Source organism: Ailuropoda melanoleuca, chromosome 9, assembly GCF_002007445.2.
Source record: "Ailuropoda melanoleuca isolate Jingjing chromosome 9, ASM200744v2, whole genome shotgun sequence".
Lineage (NCBI taxonomy): Eukaryota > Metazoa > Chordata > Mammalia > Carnivora > Ursidae > Ailuropoda > Ailuropoda melanoleuca.
This window is the reverse complement of record NC_048226.1, coordinates 27505513-27526460: the sequence shown is the minus strand read 5'-3', so window position 1 is coordinate 27526460 and position 20948 is coordinate 27505513. Positions and strand designations below refer to the sequence as shown.

Genomic DNA, 20948 nt, shown 5'->3' with positions numbered 1-20948 from the left:
TCTCCCTGAGACATAGCTGGTAATCTTCCTAGATACCTGTAGGCTCTTTTTCTGTATATTCCTTGTTTCATTAAAAAAAAAAAATTCTGTGTGTCCTTCTCCTCTGTGAGAAAAGTTCAAATCCCCATCCTTCAGGGCCATGTTCATTCTTTCTCCCAGTTGATTTTTTTCCTCAGAGGGTATAGACATAAACAAGTTAAAGTCATGGATTTGGGAAAATTCCACGTATCAGAGTCAGACTGGCAGAAAAATAGCTATGCAGTAATTAGAAGGTAGTTTTGTGGGCAGGAGTCTGGCATAAGCGAAATAATTTGGTGCCTAGGTGGCCCAGTTGGTTGAGCACCTGCCTTCAGCTCAGGTCATGATCTCAGGGTCCTGGGATCAAGCCCCACATCCGGCTTCCTGCTCAGCGGGGAGTCTGCTTCTCTCTCTCCTGCCCCCCACCCCCAGTCTCGAAGAAGTGGTATGGATTTATCCCATTATTGGTGATGTTAACTTTACTTGGCTAAAGTGTTGTTCACCAGGTTTTTCCACTAACAAGTTACTACTTCTACCTTTGTGATTTTTAACTAATTTGTAGGGAGGTACATTGAGATTATGTAAATCTCCTGTTTCTCATCAGACTTTGACCCACTAGTCTTTTTTTTTTTTTAAAGATTTTATTTATTTATTTGACAGAGACAGCCAGCGAGAGAGGGAACACAAGCAGGGGGAGTGGGAGAGGAAGAAGCAGGCTCCTAGCGGAGGACCCTGATGTGGGGCTCAATCCCATAACGGCAGGGTCACGCCCTGAGCCGAAGGCAGACGCTTAACCGCTGTGCCACCCAGGTGCCCCTGACCCACTAGTCTTAACATATATTGATGTTAAGAGAAATTATTACTATGACGTAAAATGGTAATTTTTCTAATTCCATCATTCCTTCTATACTATTAGCATTCTATTATAAGGAAGAACATTTCCTTATTGCTTATTTGTGTATTTATTATGGATCTTTTATACAGTCAGTTATAATCTGCTAATATCACATTTTTAAAAAAGATTATTTATTTTAGAGAGAGAGTGTGCATGCATGCCCCTGAGCTTGTATGGTTGGGGGAGGGGCACTGGGAGAGGGAGAGAGAATCCTCAAGCAGATTCCCCCACTGAGTGCAGAGACCAACATGGGGCTTGATCCCAGGACCCTGAGATCATGACCTGAGCTGAAATCAAAAGCTGGCTGGTTAACTGACTGAGCCACACAGGTGCCCCACTATCTTATATTTTTTTTTTTTAAAGATTTTTTATTTATTTATTCAACAGAGATAGAGACAGCCAGTGAGAGAGGGAACACAAGCAGGGGGAGTGGGAGAGGAAGAAGCAGGCTCATAGCAGAGGAGCCTGATGTGGGGCTCGATCCCATAACGCCGGGATCACGCGTGATCCTGGCGTTANGAAATCAAAAGCTGGCTGGTTAACTGACTGAGCCACACAGGTGCCCCACTATCTTATATTTTTTTTTTTTAAAGATTTTTTATTTATTTATTCAACAGAGATAGAGACAGCCAGTGAGAGAGGGAACACAAGCAGGGGGAGTGGGAGAGGAAGAAGCAGGCTCATAGCAGAGGAGCCTGATGTGGGATCGAGCCCTGAGCCGAAGGCAGACACTTAACCGCTGTGCCACCCAGGCGCCCCTATCTTATATTTTTTGATGCTCTCAAGTTGTCCTATATTTCTAAAGTGGGAGTCCCTTCTGGCTCCTGTTTTCTTATGATGATGTGGGAAACAAAGGCAAAAGAAGAAAATTAAATTTTGTTATTGCCTACAGCCCACTGACAAGCCCTTGAAACAAGTAGAGTGACTTTCTCCTCTAGGAACTCAGCTGCCTCTATGATTAACATTATCCTGACCTCCAGGATCCTGTAAGTCTTCTTTAACATATACAAATTCCTTTGGAAACTTCCTTTATCTTTACCCCCAAGATGCATGTTTGCAGTCATCCTCCGAGAATATGGCCTACTAATATACATCTGAAGAGTCACATGACAAAGGTTTTACTAGACAGTAATATATGACCTTTCCCTAACAATGGCTCAGTCGCTTGTCACCCGTCATAGCGCCAGTATAGCTCTTTCTGCCACAGGTCCTGTCTCCATGCTTTAGTAAAACCACCTTTTTTCACTGAAGACATCTCAAGAATTCTTTCTTGGCCATTGGCTCTGAAACCCAACATTTATACATCAATGATGTCATAAAGTCAAATAGCTTATCTGAAATCCCTACTCTTGAAATTTTAAAAAATTTGCTCTGTAGCTAACCATGAGTTATTTAGGAAGGTATATTTCCACAAAACTATATTTTTAATATTAGATTAATCTATTAAAAGCTTATCTTGAACTGTTAGCAATGTGTATATAGCTAACTGCACACTTAAAAATGATTAAGATGATAAATTTTATAAGTGTTATTTACTACAGTTAAAAAAAAAAGATAAATTGTTAGAATGTAAGTTAAATCACTTGCATTTGGTATCCAAGTTCCGTTTCCAGTATTGACCTGATTTGTGCCCTTGAGCAAAGTCCTTCATCTCTGAGGGGCTCTTCAATGTCATCTGTTTAATGAAGGTGGTCTTTTACATCTACAATAAAGAGCTAGAGAACACATTAAGAGGAAAATAGGTAGGCATTTGCAATTAGTTAACATTCTTGTGGGGAAATTAATCTGAATTATGAGTATTATTTTATATTCATTTGCATTTGAAATTGATTTGTTGACTTATTAAGATACCAAAGAAATACTTTATGTGGAGAGTGAAGCAGCCCTTTTCAAGGTCATTTGAATGTTTCTGTTTTTGTATTCATTGCCAGATGGGGAGGCATAACAATCACTATTTAGAAGCTATGAAAGTGGTGTGAAGGAACGTGACATTTTTCAGAGTCCATGCCCTATCATTGACAAATGAGATTTAACTATTGTAATTTATATGCAAATTTTAATTTCTTTTGAAAGAAGAAAGAGAGCCAATTTTGATGGTTCTAAAAGATTTATTGTGTAAGGTGAATTCTGTAAAATTATGCTGCCTGCCAGTGTGTCTACTAAGGGTCTTGTCTGTTTTTAAAGTGAAATAAATTGTGTTTTTAATATAATCAATGTCATATGACATTTCTAGTCATGATTAAAAGCTACCATATTTTATTATTAAAGAGGTTAAAGTAAGTTATTTAAAGTACAAAAACATAATATACATTTTATTATTACAAAATGTGTGTTAAAATAGGGATAGATGACTTTAATCACATATTTATCTTTTTCATTAGAACTTGGAAGTTTTTTTGTTTTTTGTTTTTTTAGATTTTATTCGAGAGAGAGAGAGAGAGGGAGAGCACAAGTGGGGCAGGTGGAGGTGGAAAGGAGAGGGAGAAGCAGCCTCCCTACTGAGCAGGGAGCTGGACATGGGGCTCCATCTCAGGACCGTGGGATCATGACCTGAGCCGAAGACAGCTGCTTAACCAACTGTGCCACCCAGGCGCCCCAGAACTTGGAAAGATTTTATAGCTTATTCCTGCCTATTTTTTTTTTTTTAAGATTTTATTTATTTATTTGACAGAGAGAGACAGCCAAGCGAGAGAGGGAACACAAGCAGGGGGAGTGGGAGAGGAAGAAGCAGGCTCCCAGCGGAGGAGCCTGATGTGGGGCTCGATCCCAGAATGCCGGGATCAGGCCCTGAGCCGAAGGCAGATGCTTAATGACTGCGCCACCCAGGCGCCCCTATTCCTGCCTTTTTATTTTTGAGTTAAGAAGTGAGAAGACCCTCATGGTGTCCTTTCCCTTACCCATATCTCACTTTGTTTTCAAAGATGGTGGGGGGGGAGTAGGTTAAAATTATTCTTACTACATTAGGTTGTGACTGGGTTTGTAAGGGCAAAGTAGGGAGTTAGAATCCCGCTTTTTTTTTCTTCTAACACCTATGATAGTTTACTACATGAACACTGAATTGAAGTCACAGCAGGAACTCCTGAGCAGTAAATCTCTTTGGTTACACCTAAAAGACTGAAAAAATCAAAAGCACTGTCAACACTGTTAAGGTCGAGTAAGAGAAGGACGAAAATATAGTCCTTGGACTTAGCTATAACAAGGTTGTTATTGACTTTGAAGAGATTGGATTCAGTGACATAGTGAATGTGAAAGCCAGTTTGCTGTGAGTAAAGGAGAGAAAGATGAGGCAGTAATTGGTGCTTACAGACATTATTTTCAAGAAGTTTGGCTCTGAAAGGGTGGAGAGAGAATGATAACCCTTTTAAGCCCTGCCCTCAAAAAGTATACCCTCTCAAAAAGGCCAGTGAGCTCACTGAGGTATGCGGTTGGTATGAGAAAGAAAAGTTCACATTTTACTATTTAAACTAAGTCTAGTCAGTAGTTTTGGTAAGTTTTCTGAAAGCATGATGGGATATCTATTGTAGTGATTTAACAAGTTTACATACTGTTCTTGGTAGATAGACATTAATTGCTTAGATAATTAAGTTACCAGTGAGATACAGAGAGTTGCTTTTTAGTTTATCATTTTGGGGAAACTTCATTTAGTCACCAAACATTCATTGAGTACCAGCCATACATCAGGCACAAAGGTAAGTACTAAATTCACAGTGGAGAACAGACACACCTAATTCCTGCCCACACGGTATGAATAGTTGAGGGAAAACAGACATTGAACACATTGTTTTAAGTATGATCATTGTAACAGAAAAGTGTATAGGGTATTTGGGGAACATGTAGTGGCAGGGAGGATAATCAGTTAAGGGGCTGGGGAAACTGAAAAGATACCTGAAGTTACTTTGTAAATTGAGGTGGTTTATAATTGTTTTTGAGTGATGAAGTAATAAAGGTGAAGGATTTTCTTTAGATGAAAAACATCATTTTTGAGTTTTGTTTGTCTTAAGTCACTTGTTTACTATTTTAATTCTGTTCATATTGAATGTGCTCTTCTTAGATATTTTGTTTTTTAAATATGGATTATTTGCAGGGTTGAGCTAGAAACAGAAATAGAGCGTTAGTTGTGTTAGTTTGATTGTTAAAACAAAACAAAATCAAAAGTCCACGTAAATTTTGTCTAAGGTAAGGTGGAGCATGCTGAAGGAGCCTGGAAATTTAGAGAAAATAGTTCTGGCGTAATGACACAGTGTGAAAAGGAAGATCTATAGCGCCCTTGTTTCATTTCTGTATAATTCCGAAGGGCTGTCATAGCTCCAGGGCTCCTTGCGGGATCAGCTGAGATCTTTGTTATGACTGCATCCAGTCTTGCAGTTTAGCTTCTTCCACTGCCCAGTCCTGTCTCCTTGATGCCTCATAGATGTTTCCAGGAGTAGTCCCCAATAAATTTCTTGTACACTCACACACACAAAAGGAAGATATAAGTGTGAGGCAGCAACAAGCATTTAAAGCACTCACTCTACGGAATGAATTAACTTCTCTCCTATGTGTCTAGGATGGTCCTAGCTATGTTCATTCTTGGAAGAATTAAGACAACAGCCATTTAGATTTTCTGTGGCTTAGATGCACAGTCTTGGAGAAAGGCTGATCTAGAGTCTTAAAATTGCTCTCTATAGCTCAGTATATAGAGTAGAGGTATTTAAAGGATGTTTTTAAAGCAACAGAAGATTTTTTAAAAAAATAGACTATATGAAAAAAAAAAAGACTATTTGGGGGAGCAGTTTTAGATTCACTGCAAAATTGAGCAGAAACTACAGAGAGTTCCCATGTATTTCCCCCTGCCTGTCCCCACCTTCCTGCACTATCAGCGTCCTGCACCAGAGTGGTACTTTTGTTCCAGTTGATGAAACCACACTGACATATTAACATCCAAGTCCCTAGTTTACATTTGGGTTCACTCTTAGTGTTCTGCATTCTGTGGGTGTATCCCAAATGTACAGTGGCATGTATCCACCGTTATAGTATTATACAGTATAGTTTCACTGCCCTAAAATCTACTGTGCTCTGCTTGTTTCCCTCTCACCCCGCTGCCCCCAACCCCTGGCAACTGCTGATCTTTTCACTGTCTCCATAGCTTTGCCTTTCCAGCATGTCGTCTAAGTGGGACTGTACAGTATATAGCCTTTTCATGGCCTGATAGCGCCTTTTTTTTTTCTTTTTTAAAGTGCTGAATATTCTGCTTTCTGGATGAATTAGAGTTTATCCATTTACCTACTGAAGGACTTTTTGGTTGCTATCAAATTTTGGCAATCATGAGTAAAGCTGCTGTAGATATCCATATGCAGGCTTTTGTGTGTAAATAAGTTTTCAGCTCATTTGGGTAAATACCAAGGAGTATTTGTATTGTATTTAGAGACAAGATTGTATTTAGAGAAACTGCCGTATTGTCTTCCAAAGTGGCTGTACAATTTTTAATTTCCACTAGAGTTCCTATTGCTCCACATTCTCACCAGCATTTGGTGTTGTCAGTGTTTTGGATTTTCGCTATTCTAATAGGTATGCAGCGGTATCTCATTTTTGTTTTAATTTGCAGTTCCCTAATACACAATGTTGAACATCTTTACATGTGCTTATTTGCCATCCATATACCTTCTTTGGTTAAGTATCTGTTCAGATTTTTTGCTCATATTTAAAAATCAGTTTGTTTCTTACTGTTGAATTTTAAGAGTTCTTTGTGTTCTTTTAGATAACAGCCTTTTATTTTATGTCTTTTGCAAATAATTTTCTCCCAATCTGGCTTGTCATCTCATTCTTTTGATGAAGAGGTTTTTAAAATCAATGTTCAGTTCGTTTATTGGATATCCCCTCTGGGTTAGACACTGAAGTAGAAACTGGGGTTATAGTGATAAGAAAATCAGATACGGCCCCTGTCCTCAAAATCAAGTAGAGAAGGCAAAATAATCAGGTGAGTATAGTCAAGTGTGATAAGTGCTATAATGAAGGCAATTCAGTGTACTGTGTTGGTGCTAGCAAAGTTAATTAGTCCAAGGAGATCCCAAGAAGGCTTTTATGTGTAGCTAACGTTTATCGAGCATTTATATTCTAGGCATTATTCCAATAATTCAGTTCTCACAACTCTGTGAGGTTATCATCAGATCATCATCATCATCTCTATGATCAGGGAACTGAGACGCAGAGAAGTTACAGTGGAAGTAGAATTCAAACCCAGGTAGGGTGGCTCCAGAGCCTGTATTGTCTACCACTGCACTGTACTAAGGCTTCTTGGAAAGATTGGCATTTAAGCAGAAAACTTAAGGGTGATTGACTGGAAGCTAATCAGGTAACGGGAAGAGGTCCTCTTGGTGGAGGGAACAATTTGAGGGAAGGCTGGGGATCAGAGAGAGCAGGGCAAGTTCAAGTATCTGAAAATAAGGTGTAAATGGAGAGAGGAATATATGGCTAGAGAGGGTCAATCACATCGTAAAATAAATGCCTGGTAAGCCAACCTAAAGAGTCTAGTTGTCTCCTAAGGGGGTAGGAAGCAATTGATGTGTTTTAGGCAGGGGAATAATGTGCTAGATTTGTGTCATGGAAAGATCACAGAGAAGTGAATTGGAGGGGAGAAAGCTGGGTTGGGAGATGTTTGGGGTGATGCAGGAGAAGGATAATGGCCTGCAGTAGGTGGTAGCATTGATGACGGAGAGAAGTGATGAATGGATTTAGGAGATATACTGTATTTAGAAGGGAGAATTGGTATGACTTTAGTAGTCGATTGGATGTGAGGGTTGAGAAAAAATTCAGATATGACTCTCAGATCATGGTTTGGGCAGCTTGTTAGAGAACTCTGGAGAAGCAATCTGGTAAAGGGCTAGAGGATCAGGGGAAAGATGAATTAAGATTTGGATCTGCTGAGTTGGAGAGTGTTTGATGGTGACAGACAAGCAATTGGATGTGCAGATATAACTTAATTTTAGGTCTAGCGCTTAGAATGAGATTTAATATCTCTTTCTCCCTCCTTCCTCCAGTATATATGTGATTCTTATATAGGTGGCAAATTATAAGTTAAGCCATGGAAATGAGAAGTGAATAGTTAATAATTTCAAATATTCCTTAGAGAATAAGTAAGGTAAAGCCTGAAAAGTATCTGTTGGTATAATTTTGGTGAGGACATGAGCAAGAGTGCAAGTAGTTGAGGCATGAATGGGATTTGAGGAATTAGAGAATTGGAGTGGAAAGTGGGGCTAGTGAGTTTTTAATTTTGGACTTCTTTAAAATTGGGAGATCCTCAAATATGTTTAAATGTTGATGGGAAGGAGCCCTGGAAAATGGGAGAGGTTAGAGATATTACTGAGAGATTACAGAAAGAAGAAGTCTTCAACTAGATTTGAGAGGATGGAATCTAGAGCCCAGATAAAGTGATCAAATCTAGGACCTGTAGCAGCTTCCATTTTGATAGGACAGGGACAGTAATTTCTGTTCACTGTCAGGAAGGTGAAGCAGGTCCCCTCTAATGGCTTCAGTTTTCATTGTGAATAAAGTAAGAAATGAGGCTCTCTTCTGAGAGTAGGAAGCAGAGTCTATCAGCATTTGAGAAACATCAGAAGGGGATATTTGAAATAGTTGCTATGGAGAGTGAGCTGCCAACGTGGATAGCATAATAACATTGTCAGGGAGTTTTGAGGGCCCAGATAAGGTCAGTGAGCCAGAATTTATGGTGACAGCAGCCTGCATAAAGTAATTGAAGTGTTTTGAGGAGGTTGAGATTCCTTTCTGGGCTGTTGCCTTATTAAGTCTTTCTATAGTTATCTTTAAATGCTTAAGAATTTGGCTCCCTTTTTCCCCCAATAAAAAAGAGGGCCCAAAGTATACAGCATGGATCATAAGAAAATAAAATGTAACTTTTGTTAAAAACCTTTTCCGTAAAGGACCTTTTTGAATCTTTAGTAGTTACCTATACCACTGTTCTACCTAAAGTAAGATTTTAGGGCTATAGAATGTTTAGAGCTGGAAAAGAGGACTTTTACATCATCTTTTTTTCTTTCTGATCAGTGCTATTTTTTAAAAATCAGGAAAATATTTGCTAAGTGAAATCTTTTAGAAATCTACAAGTTTTCCCTGCTATGCAAAATAGAGCTTTCCTATGAAACCTTTCATAAGCAAAAACAGTGTAAAGTAAGAAGCAGTTGCCATTAACTTATACGGAAACATTTTTTAGTGTTCTCAGACCCAAAAAATAACCTCTCTTAGGCTTTTCTGATATCATAGGATACATCTTGTTAATGGATGCACAGAATAAATTGAGACAAATCGCAGATGCTCACACAGTTCAAAGCTATGGTGGCTTGATGCTCAGTGTAGTTCCAGGGAAGGAGCTTGGTGGTGCCGCTCTCTCTGCTTCAGGTGTGCAATGCTTTGGGGTACACCTTGCTGCAAAATAAATGCTGAATGCTATTTTTGCTTTTCACCTCTTTTCATAAAAATGAAAATCCTCTTCAGGTTTCTTTTGGTTAGTGACAACAGGTAGGTCTTTCATAAAAGTGAAGTGGCATAAAATGAATTTTTGAAAAGCTTGGGGATACCTATATAAAAGAGATTAAAAATAATGGTACTTTGCTGTGAGCTAGTAATTAAAAACAGAAATTCTGGAGTCTGCTTACACTTTTTTTAAAAAAGATTTATTTATTTATTTGAGAGAGAGAGCGAGCAAGCGTGAGCAGCTGGTGGGGCAGAGGGAGAGGGAGAGAAATCCTCAAGCAGACTATCCGCCAAGTGGCTAAGTGTGGGGCTGGATCCCAGGACTCTGAGGTAATGACCTGAGCCAAAATCAAGAACTGGCTGCTTAACCGACTGAGCCACCCAAGCATCCCTGACTGCTTACCCTTTTAGAGTTACGAGTTTTAGATAAGATATACAGTTAGTCCTTGAACAACATGGAGTTGAACTGCATCGTTCCACTTGTGTGTGAATTTTTTTTTTTANAGATATACAGTTAGTCCTTGAACAACATGGAGTTGAACTGCATCGTTCCACTTGTGTGTGAATTTTTTTTTTATTGAAAGATTTTATTTATTTATTTGACAGAGATAGAGACAGTCAGTGAGAGAGGGAACACAAGCAGGGGGAGTGGGAGAGGAAGAAGCAGGCTCCCAGCAAAGGAGCCTGACGTGGGGCTCGATCCCATAATGCCAGGATCACGCCCTGAGCCGAAGGCAGACGCTTAACCACTGTGCCACCCAGGCGCCCCGTGAATTTTTTTTTTATAGAGTCCAGTGTAGTAAATGTATTTTCTCTTCTAATGATTTTCTTAATATTTTCTTTTCTCTCGCTCACTTTATTGTAAGAATATGGTATGTAGTACAAATACAAAGTATGTGTTAATTGACTCTTGTTATTGGGAAGGCTTCTGGTCAACAGTAGGGTATTAGTTTTGAGGGAGTCAAAAGTTAAATGTAGACTGCATCAAGGCTCGGTGCCCTAACCCCCATGTTGTTCCAGGGTCAACTCTCTCTCTCAATGCCCTAACTCCCATGTTGTTCCAGGGTCAGCTCTCCCTCTCAATACCTAAATATTTTGGTTTAGTTAATTTGGTTAAAGCAGAGCTGGGGAGCCATTCTGGCAACCCTCCTTGCCTGGTTTTTACTTTATGCTATGTGGTGGTTCCTGAGGTGCGCCTCCTTGACACCCTTAGTCTTATATGGAGTGTAGCTTGAAATCCTCTGAGCTAGTTCATCTCCCTCAATTTGCAGATAAAGAAACTGGGATCTAGATTGAGACATAACATTTTAAAGGCTACAGACCAGTTTCTCTTGGTACACACAACTGTTACTTTTGAATTAAGCCACATAAAACCATATTTAAGTGCTGTAGCTTCTCTTTAGGTGGTATCTGAGGAATAGAAGGTAGAACACTGAGTTAGAAGGAAGTTTAGTATTAAAAACTATAAGGAGTCAAGTGATAAAGTAATACAGAGTGCCTGTATGATGTAATAGTAATTAGTAAAGATTGATCAGGTAGATGAACTGAGTGGATTCTTACGTATATTCTTTTGTTGTTGTTTACTCTTATAATTTTGAATAGTCTTTTAAAAAGAATATAGTGTCCCCCTAGAAGTTCTAAAAACCTTGATGATTTCTTAGGAGAACTCCTAATTTATCTTATAGAAGTATAATTTACAGCAAATATGGGCCTTCTGCCACCAAATGTTGGATTTATTCTTGAAATGGTGATAGAAATCTCATAATTTTTATAGTAAATGATGTGTGAAACATAATAAAAAATGTGTCTGATATATATTGGTAATAAGTAGTTTGTTACTGGCAACTCTTGTGAAATGTGATTTATAATTTAAATTATTTATGATTTAGGACCATTGAGTCCTAAGTAGAGTTCTTCGCAAGATACTGTGATCTTCTGATTAAAAAAGAGAAAGTACTACATATTTCTACAGATATAGATTTTTAAAAAATTATATAGATTCTTTGAATAGGCATGGTATTTGCCTTCTAAGAACTTTTATTCCATCCCAAGAATTGTGAACTGTTGTGAATTGCTACAACTTTCTGGAGAACAGTTTGTGTCCATCAGTATTAAAAGCCTTAAAAGTCTGCCTACTTCTTGATCTAACACTTCTAGGAATTTCCATAAGAAAAGAATCATAAGATACGCATAAAGATTTCTAACCTTACTTTAACCACCTGCTGTAAGAAGGCAATTTTTTATTGTAAAAAAAAAAAAAAAAGTTGTACAAGCAGGTACTTGATCTGGCAACAACAAAAGTCTCATTTCCCTCCTTTTCCTTGCTTCCTTTGAGTAGACAGGGAAGAAAAAGACAAGAAATGCCATCCATGATACATAATGCAGTGATTCCTTCCTCTGGCATATCCTTAGAGTCTCTGGTCCCCAGCTCTGGGATTGGTTCATCAAGGATAGAGGTGATTTAGAGGACTGAGGAGAAGGTTGAGGATGAACTGGTACGGGTAGAAAGCTTAGGGGAAGAGTGTCCCTATAGCTTGTTGAAGGTTGCGGAGAATCTGGCTTAGTCTTCTATGGAAGCAGAGCAGCTAAGGTCTGGCGAGTTTCCAATCAGAAGGGTCTCTCTAGACTAAAACAAACTCGTCGTTTGTTGAGGATGAGTGCAAAGATTTAGCTGTAAGGATGGTCTTCTCTGCATTGTTTGGGTTTTATGCATTTTATTATTTTTTATTTTTTATTTATTTTTAAAGATTTTATTTATTTATTTGACAGAGAGACAGCCAGCCAGATAGGGAACACAAGCAGGGGGAGTGGGAGAGGAAGAAGCAGGCTCATAGCGGAGGAGCCTGATGTGGGGCTCGATCCCATAACGCCGGGATCACACCCTGAGCCGAAGGCTGACGCTTAACGACTGCGCTACCCAGGCGCACCACATTTTATTATTTTTTAAAAGTGATCTGTACACCCAGTGTGGGGCTCAGACTACAACCCTAAGATCAAGAGTCTCATGCTCCACTGACTGAGCCAGCCAGATGCCCCTGCATTGTTTATGATAATAAAATTACTGGAGCACCTGGGTGGCTCAGTTGGTTAAGCTCTGCCTTGGGCTCAGGTCATGATCCCAGGGTCCTGGGATCCAGCCCCATGTTGGGCTCCCTGCTCAGCAGAGGGTCTGCTTCCTCTCTCTCTTGTGCTTTCTCACTCTCTCAAATAAATAAATAAATAAAATCTTTATTTAAAAAATAATTTAAAAATTACTAATTACCCAAATGTTTACAGGACTGATTAAACTGGTGTGCTCATATACTTAACAGCAATAAAAGGGTAAAGAATATTAAAATACAGGGAGCCTGGGTGGCTCAGTCATTAAGTGTCTGCCTTCAGCCCAGGGCGTGATCCCAGTGTCCTGGGATCGAGTCCCACATCAGGCTCCTCTGCTGGGAGCCTGCTTCTTCCTCTCCCACTCCCCCTGCTTGTGTTCCCTCTCTCGCTGGCTGCCTCTGTCTCTATCAAATAAATAAAATCTTTGAAAAAAAAAGAATATTAAAATACAGCAATTGGTATTTACAGTATAATAAATGAAAAAAATATGTATTTTGTAAATTTAATTGTGTAATGAGCATTATAGTCCCATGCCTGCCTGCCTTTCATTCATTCCCTCCTTTGTAAATTTCCAGCTGTGGTGTAAATTTTGTACCATGCTTTCCTCACTCCAGCTCCAGATCAAAGATTATTGCTGAATTAAGTCATACAACTGTTCCATTTGATCCTCAGTGCCTCCTTTTCTCATTTCTCATTGTGATTTTTCACAAGGATAGTTACAGAGTTTTCTTATTTTGTCACATCTATGGTGCCCTTCCTCATGTTTTCACATGACAGGAGCACCTAAACTTCTCCCTTTCTTCCTCTTGATTCTGTATTTCATGATCTGCAACCTTCAGCCTTTTGGATCTCTTCATTGATTGAAAAACTGTTCCCATAATTGTATGTAAACAAGTCTTACTTCCCTTAAAATCTTTGAGTACAGTGACCATTCTTGTTCATCTTTGTGTTCCTGGTGTTTGAAATTAATTCCAGATGACCGTGAACTATTGGTGGTCTCTGGATAGTCCACTGTAGATATAGGTGGATACTGCTTGGTTCCAAGATATGGTCTGCAACCTTCTTTTTTGAATTCAGAAGCATGTTAAACAGTTGGAACCCCAGCAAAATTACTGTGTGGTATTGTATTTTAAAGACAGATTTACATTATCAGTTATTTGGGCATTGAATGCATTTTGCCTGAAAGCAATAGAAATCAACTTTAGTAATTGATTTCAAACCCATTATTTCTGGATATACTGTATCTTCAGCCGTTTTGCTGCAAGTGGATATCATTGGTAATAGTTTGATTCCTAGTTTGGTAGTTAATATGTTCTACTTAAGAATTTTACATTTATTTGTTTTTATTTTTTTGAGAGCGAGCAAGACTCATGCCTGAGCAGGGGTGAGGGTGAGGGGCAGAGGGAGAGGGAGAGAGGCCTCAAGCAGACTCCCGACTGAGTGTGGAGCCTGATGTGTGGCTCAGTCTCACATCCCTGAGATCATGACCTGAGTTGAAATCAAGAGTTGGATGCTTAACTGAGCCACGCAGGTGCCCCTCTACTTAAGAATTTTAAATTTGGATGTAGTTAACAATTTCTCATTGAACACAAAATATTCAGAAACATAGATTAGTGGGAAAGTTGTTTTGAAATAAATTTTTCTAACAGTAGAATACAAATTTGCACTTTCTGTTTTTATTAAGAATAGTAGTAACAGAATAGACACAGCTTAATTTTTGCCGTTGAGCAAATAAGTACTTTATGAATACATTTATAGAACTGAGTGTTGTGTAGTTTTTTTTTAAGCACACTTGGTTTACAATTAGAGTTTAAAAAACCTATTTGTATTACAATATTCTCTTCCATGTTTTTTTCCCTTTTAGGCCTCATTGCTACGATTTCAAAGTACCCTGGTAATAGCCGAGCATGCAAATGATACCCTCGCACCCATTACATTAAATACCATCACTGCAGCCAAACGTCTTGGAGGTGAAGTGTCTTGCTTAGTAGCTGGAACCAAATGTGACAAGGTGAGAAATTTTTAAGGTCAACTATAGCAAATATAATCTCCATCAAGAGACAGGGAAAGATGGCAACAGAGAATTATGCTGAGGACTGTAACCCAAACTGGGCTCTAATCCTCATTAAATGGCCAATGTCATAGTCATTACTACATGTGAAAAAGGAACTAAAAGGTTTGCTCACTAAGCATTTTGTCTTTTGAAATGAGGTAAAATACTTGATTTAGTTCCACTGGCACCATTATGTGCCATCAGGTACCAAGTAGAATGATAATATTTGAGTCTCCTTAGAGGTTAATAGCCGATCCCTTTTTTGTATTGATGAATATACTAGCTAATTGCTTTTAATTCCTAAAAGTGGTAAATCTGGACAAAGTATCATGGATATTAATTTTTAATTGGTATAAGAATTTAAATGTAAGTACTATATGCTTTTCAAACTATAGCTGTTAGTAAAATATGTTCTTTGTTTTTGTTGTTGTGTTGTTGACATGAGATAATGGCTTTGTAAACTAACCCTCTAGGAAGGTGCTAGAATATGGCTTGCAGCATCTGTACCGCTGGGCTACAGTGTAGTTGAAATCATACTTCAGTTAAGTTGAGCTGCTAATTCCCTCCCGTACCATACAGGAGTTGCCAAGTGTGCAGTTGGGGACGTGGACCTCAGAGGAAGAAATCTGGAGAAAGCATGTTTTTTTTTAGAGGATTTTATTTATTTTTTTATTAAATGGCATTGATGCAGAGCATGTGATATAAGGCAGGTTCAGAATGCTAGTAGTCATTTCTGTCTAATTTCTCACATGAAATTAGTGTCTTGAAAGAATGTATTCTAGCAGGTTTGGGGTTATATGGATTTCTTTACCTAAATCCTGCTACCAGCTAGGAATCTTACTTATTTGATAGTAACCACAATGTGTGATGACATGGCTAAGCTATCTTTTTTGGTTGCCGTGCTTTTAGATATATAAGTTCTGGCTTTGATTATTTGCTGTGATTTTAAATAATTATTCAAATATCATTTTAAAACTATTCAAAATGCTCTTTTATTCACACTCTTTTGAGAAAAATCAAAGCAGAGATCATTTTCTCTTTAGTTACAATCTTATTGTTCTGTCACATTCTAATCTGAAAGAAAAACAGTACCTGTATAAAGAAACTCTGTTAATAGCTTAGGCAAATTTCAGTTTTATACTGTTTTTTGTAGCTATTTGTCATAAGCAGCAAGTGATTTTTCTGTGTAGTGCCAGAAGTTTTTGCTGGTAAAAAAGATAGTTTTGATAGTACAGGGTAGTCTGCAATCTTATTGNAAAAATCAAAGCAGAGATCATTTTCTCTTTAGTTACAATCTTATTGTTCTGTCACATTCTAATCTGAAAGAAAAACAGTACCTGTATAAAGAAACTCTGTTAATAGCTTAGGCAAATTTCAGTTTTATACTGTTTTTTTGTAGCTATTTGTCATAAGCAGCAAGTGATTTTTCTGTGTAGTGCCAGAAGTTTTTGCTGGTAAAAAAGATAGTTTTGATAGTACAGGGTAGTCTGCCAGTGAGTATTTGGTTTGGCAGAGGTGCTTTTGCAACCTTGGAAACAGCAAATATTGTTGCAGCCTTACCATCCATTGAGTGGTGGCAGGAGGCACAGGTTTTTTTTATGCCTGCTCATCAGGAATCAGGTCAGAGGTGAACAAGAAGACAGAGATCATGATATAATTGTTATGTCTCTGCTAAAGCAAAAGCCAGTCTTGCTGTAATTAGAGAGTTAAAAGGGGGAATTCTGCTTGCCTTCTATATATAGGAAATCTGAGCTCAAAAAGCTTTCCCAGAACTTCGTTCTGATTCCACACAGGAAAAATGAGGAATTAAAATAAAAATTATTTTGCTTTATCATAGATAAATATGTGTAGGTAGGCAGGAACTCAGAAGTTGACAATGGACCGTTATATAAGATTTTTCTGGGGCGCCTGGGTGGCACAGCGGTTAAGCGTCTGCCTTCGGCTCAGGGCATGATCCCAGCATTATGGGATCGAGCCCCACATCAGGCTCTTCCGCTATGAGCCTGCTTCTTCCTCTCCCACTCCCGCTGCTTGTGTTCCCTCTCTCGCTGGCTGTCTCTATCTCTGTCGAATAAATAAATAAAATCTTTAAAAAAAAATAGAAGATTTTTCTATTGCCTAAATTAACTAATTTTAATATCAGCAGAAATTATTATTGCCAAATAAAGTGCAGTGGCCTGTAAACCAGTGTGGTTAGGTCCTATTCTTTACCTCTAGGAAACCCATTGGCTGTGTTGTTATTGTGTGAGAGAGAGAGAGACAGAACCTAACTATTGCCTCATTTTCACCATTTCTAAAATGATGCATTTACACTTACATTAATTGAAAGACAAAAAGCACAATTTATAACTAAATTTGAGTAGAGAACTGTGCTAATTTTGGCTTATCAATCAATACTTTTCTTTATCAAGGAAGAAATTTTTGTTTAAGATCAGTTGGTAGTAAGATCAATTGGCCTAAGTTTTGTTGTTGTTGTTGTTGTTGTTGTTAAAGAATTTTCTTTTTTTTTTCACTTAAGTCACCCTTTTCCTGTTAAGAACAATTTCTATAGTTAAAAAAAAAACCGAAAAGCAATTTCTGTAGTTGGCCATCAAGATTTTATGTTCTGTTGATATTTGTAGTGGTGGCTCTATTTGTATCTTTCTGTTAGATGGATAATTAAAAACTTTTAATTATAGGTGGTACAAGATCTCTGCAAAGTAGCAGGTGTAGCAAAAGTTCTGGTGGCTCAGCATGATACATACAAAGGCCTCCTTCCAGGTGAGCTTTTCTGGTGGAAAAAGTGTAATGTCTGAAGTATGCTTGAATATAAGAATATGAAAATATTATGAAATGTGTTTATCAAATGTGTTTAATTCTCAGAGGAGCTGACGCCATTGATTTTGGCAACTCAGAAGCAGTTCAGTTACACACACATCTGTGCTGGAGCATCTGCCTTCGGAAAGGTGAGAAGATTGAGAATGTGAAACCTGATGTCATTACTTGGGAGGATTAGATTTCATTGTGCTAAAAATGTGCAACAGACTCTGTTTAGGTGGCTAATCCTGGCTCTCTGAATTAATATGGTAGTTTTGCTAGGATTTATTCTTTTAAGACTTTGTTGCAATTTCTGTAAAAATGCCATCTCCATGTTTTCAAATTTTGTCACAGAGAACTCTATTCTTTCAAGATTTTATCATAATTTATTAGAATGCTACTTCCAGATTTTCAAGTTTTGTCATGGAGAAAACTCTAGGATATTTTTAAAGATTATTTTTCTTTAAAAACAATGTTGAATTGTCTGTGTGTGTAAATGTCATTTGTATTAGTAACCCATTTTAAGCAGTGGTTTATTTGGGTGGCTGATGGATATTTACAAAGGCCAAATTCTATCTCCTTGGAGGATTTGCAAGGGCTGCGTGGTAGTTGGAAACATCCTTAGGGTGAAGAAAGCTGTAATCTGATCGTGTGCATTGTAATATGTCTGAAGAAAGAATGTGCTATCAGATGGTTAGTTATCTGCATGAAGTTTTTAAAAAGAGGGAGGGAAACTAAGGGGGAGCCCAAGAGAATTTGTCACTGGGTTGTTCTTGCTCTGTCTGTGGCCACGGGTATTCTAATTCCCTTTTCTTTTATACCATTCGTAATAAGCTGCAGTTTTTAGTTTTACTTTTAAATATTATAAATTAGGTTGTACACAAATACATTTTTATTATAAAGGAGGCATATAGTACAGTAGTATGCAGAGCAAGGTATCAGAGTCCCTCTTTCTTCCCAAATCCCTCCTCCTATATCAGAAGTATAGGTGTTAACAGTTGTACCTTCATTTAGTCCCCTTGCTATGGATTTTGAAATTATAATACCTGTACAAAATTTTTTTACTCCTAAAATGTGATAATATATCATGAATTGTTTTGTGACAGTGGTTTTTAGTTCAGAGTGTGTCTTGGAAAATAAAACATGTCTGTCTCATTTTTTATGGCTGCATAATATTCCATATTTAGCTGAGGATTGACAGGTTGTCTCTAATTTTTTGCATTTGTAAACCTTGCTGTAAGGAAATGTCCCTATACGTATATCCTTGTATACATGTACTACTGTTTATTTAGAATAGAGCTCTAGAGGTGAGATAGTTGGGTCAAACACTGTGTACTTTCAAAATTTTGATATATATTGCTTAATTTTAGCTATCTTAGGAGGATATCTCAGGTTGCATTCCATCAGTCGCATGAGAGGGTAACTTGCCAACACCTGGTATTGTACATTTTAACATTTTTCCCCAATCTGATGGGTGAAAACTATATCTTTTTAAATTTTTTATTTCTTTGATCATGAAATCAAATATCTTTTCATACAGTTATTGGCTTTTATTTCTTCTTTGAATTGTCTCGAAATGACTTTTTCCTTTTATTTTCATAATTCTGTTGTAATTGATTTTAAAATATAAGTTTGAGGAATAAGATATAATCTCTTATATCAGGTAATCATGTTGAGTGACAATAACAGTGAGTCTCCAAGTCATTGATCTCTTTTTTTTACAAAATGAGTAGTGTTTGTGAATATTTATCTGTGGTGCAATATTGCTTCTAGACATGAATTACTGCAAACCATGTAGAGAATTTGCAGAATAACCGATGTAAATTGCTGTAGTTTGTTTTTAACCTTTAGAATTATCAGTTTGAACTCATTAAATTTTTTCTTTTAAGAATTTCTAGGCAGTAACAATGTAAACACATGAGTTTAATGAACAATTATCCTTTTATTATTAGGTTGTTACATTTACACTGTCATAAATTTTTGGTTTTTTAATAGAATTTAGTAATTGATAAGTAAAGTGGTTCCACAGACCTCTATGATCTTGGGCTAGTCATTTTGCCTTTCTGAAGTCTGTTTTTCTTATATGTAAAATGATGCAGTTTGACCACGTGATGTCCAAGATCTACCAAAGAGAGATGTTAAAAAGGAAGGGGGTGGCGCTTTTTTCCCTTACTCTGGAAAAGATTAAGTCAGAGGATTAACATCCAACTTCTGTTACAGACGAGCATTGAACGAAAAGATCTTTGTGGACCATTCTATCTCTGAGTTTTGATTCTGCATTAGATGATTTAAACGAATTTCATGAGTCTTGAGTTTGTGGTGACAGTTCTCCGAAAAGATTATTAAACAAAGAAAGGGTGTTTGTTGCATCTAATTAGCCAGATTTTAAGTCTGACCTTGATTGCTGCGTTGTTAACATATGAAAGTTGTTTTTTTTTTTTAAAGATTTTTTTTTTTACTTATTTGAGAGAGTGAGAGAGAGAGAAGGAGCGGGACGGGGTGGGGGGTAGGTGCAGAGGAGAGGGAGAAGCAAAATCCCCCCTGAGCAGGGAGCCCAATGCAGGGCTCCATCGCAGGACTCTGGGATCATCACCTAAGCCAAAGGCATACACTTAACCAGCTAAGTCACCCAGGTGCCCAACATATGAAAGTTTTGAGAGCAAGGGTCGTATATGATTAGCTGGTGTTGAAGCCTCTGAATGGGTTTGGAATGAGAAAGAGTCTATTAGATGAAGCTAAGCAATCTGCTCTAGAACAGTCCTTTACCAACTGTGGTTTTGAACTGCACACTTTTATACTGGTATGCTAGAATCTGTCATCCTTTTGTGTATGAAAAAAACACTGTGACAGTTGTGCCTCTCCCCTGAAACCAATGTGGTCAAGCCTGTTTGCATAGTGTAGAGATAGATCTGTTCACCATCTACCCCCTCTGGACTTTTAAATGAAAGATCAGACCTGGGGAAACATATGCCTATAAGCACCATGGTAAATTTTTTTCAAGATGTGCTAAAATGAAACATGGGATAATGGAAGTACAAAAGATATTAAATTTCAAGCAATTTAGAAAGTTTAAAACTATAAACAGAGACATAGTTTGCATAACATAATGTTTGTAATAGAATTTGCTCAACCAGGTAATAATATTCCAGTGGTATTTCCTGAATAGTTAAAGGTGATTTCAAAAAAGAGTTAGTGAAGCAGGCTTTAAACACTGTCAAATTTGATTTGTTTTGAAAGTAGGTATCTTCTAAACTTCTTATTTACCAGGTTAGAAGTTTAATGGGATTTTGTTTTCCCAAATGCTTTATTTTCTAAGAGATCTTAATTTTTTCTAATTGTGGTTTTATAAACTGTGGTACTTTTCAGTAGTTCTTCTGTCATTCATGGTTGAAAGAGGACTGCTATATAATAAAGGTAAAAATAAACTGAAATTATAAAATCTTTCCTGTTATAGATAAAACAGGAGGAAAATTGACTCAGGCCATCAACACTTGTTAGCATCGGTATATATAGAACCACTTATTAGATATAGGGTAGGACACAAGAGGAATGGAAGACACAACATCTCTACCCTGGGGGTGCTTAAGTTTAGTTGAGGGTCATTATAAGTATGTATTTTAA

At 37.7% G+C, this 20948-nt stretch overlaps 1 protein-coding gene across 2 annotated transcripts in view; it reads left to right on the top strand.

Annotated features, from left to right (window-relative positions):
- The window catches only part of ETFA (electron transfer flavoprotein subunit alpha), a 77488-nt gene that overhangs the window by 1157 nt on the left and 55383 nt on the right, over positions 1–20948 (top strand). For both annotated transcript variants that reach the window (XM_002925477.4, XM_034667996.1), the window contains exons 2-4: positions 14343–14489; positions 17210–17291; positions 17394–17476. In XM_002925477.4, the coding sequence (XP_002925523.2) occupies positions 14343–14489; positions 17210–17291; positions 17394–17476 (312 nt within the window). The remainder of the gene's footprint in view (positions 1–14342; positions 14490–17209; positions 17292–17393; positions 17477–20948) is intronic.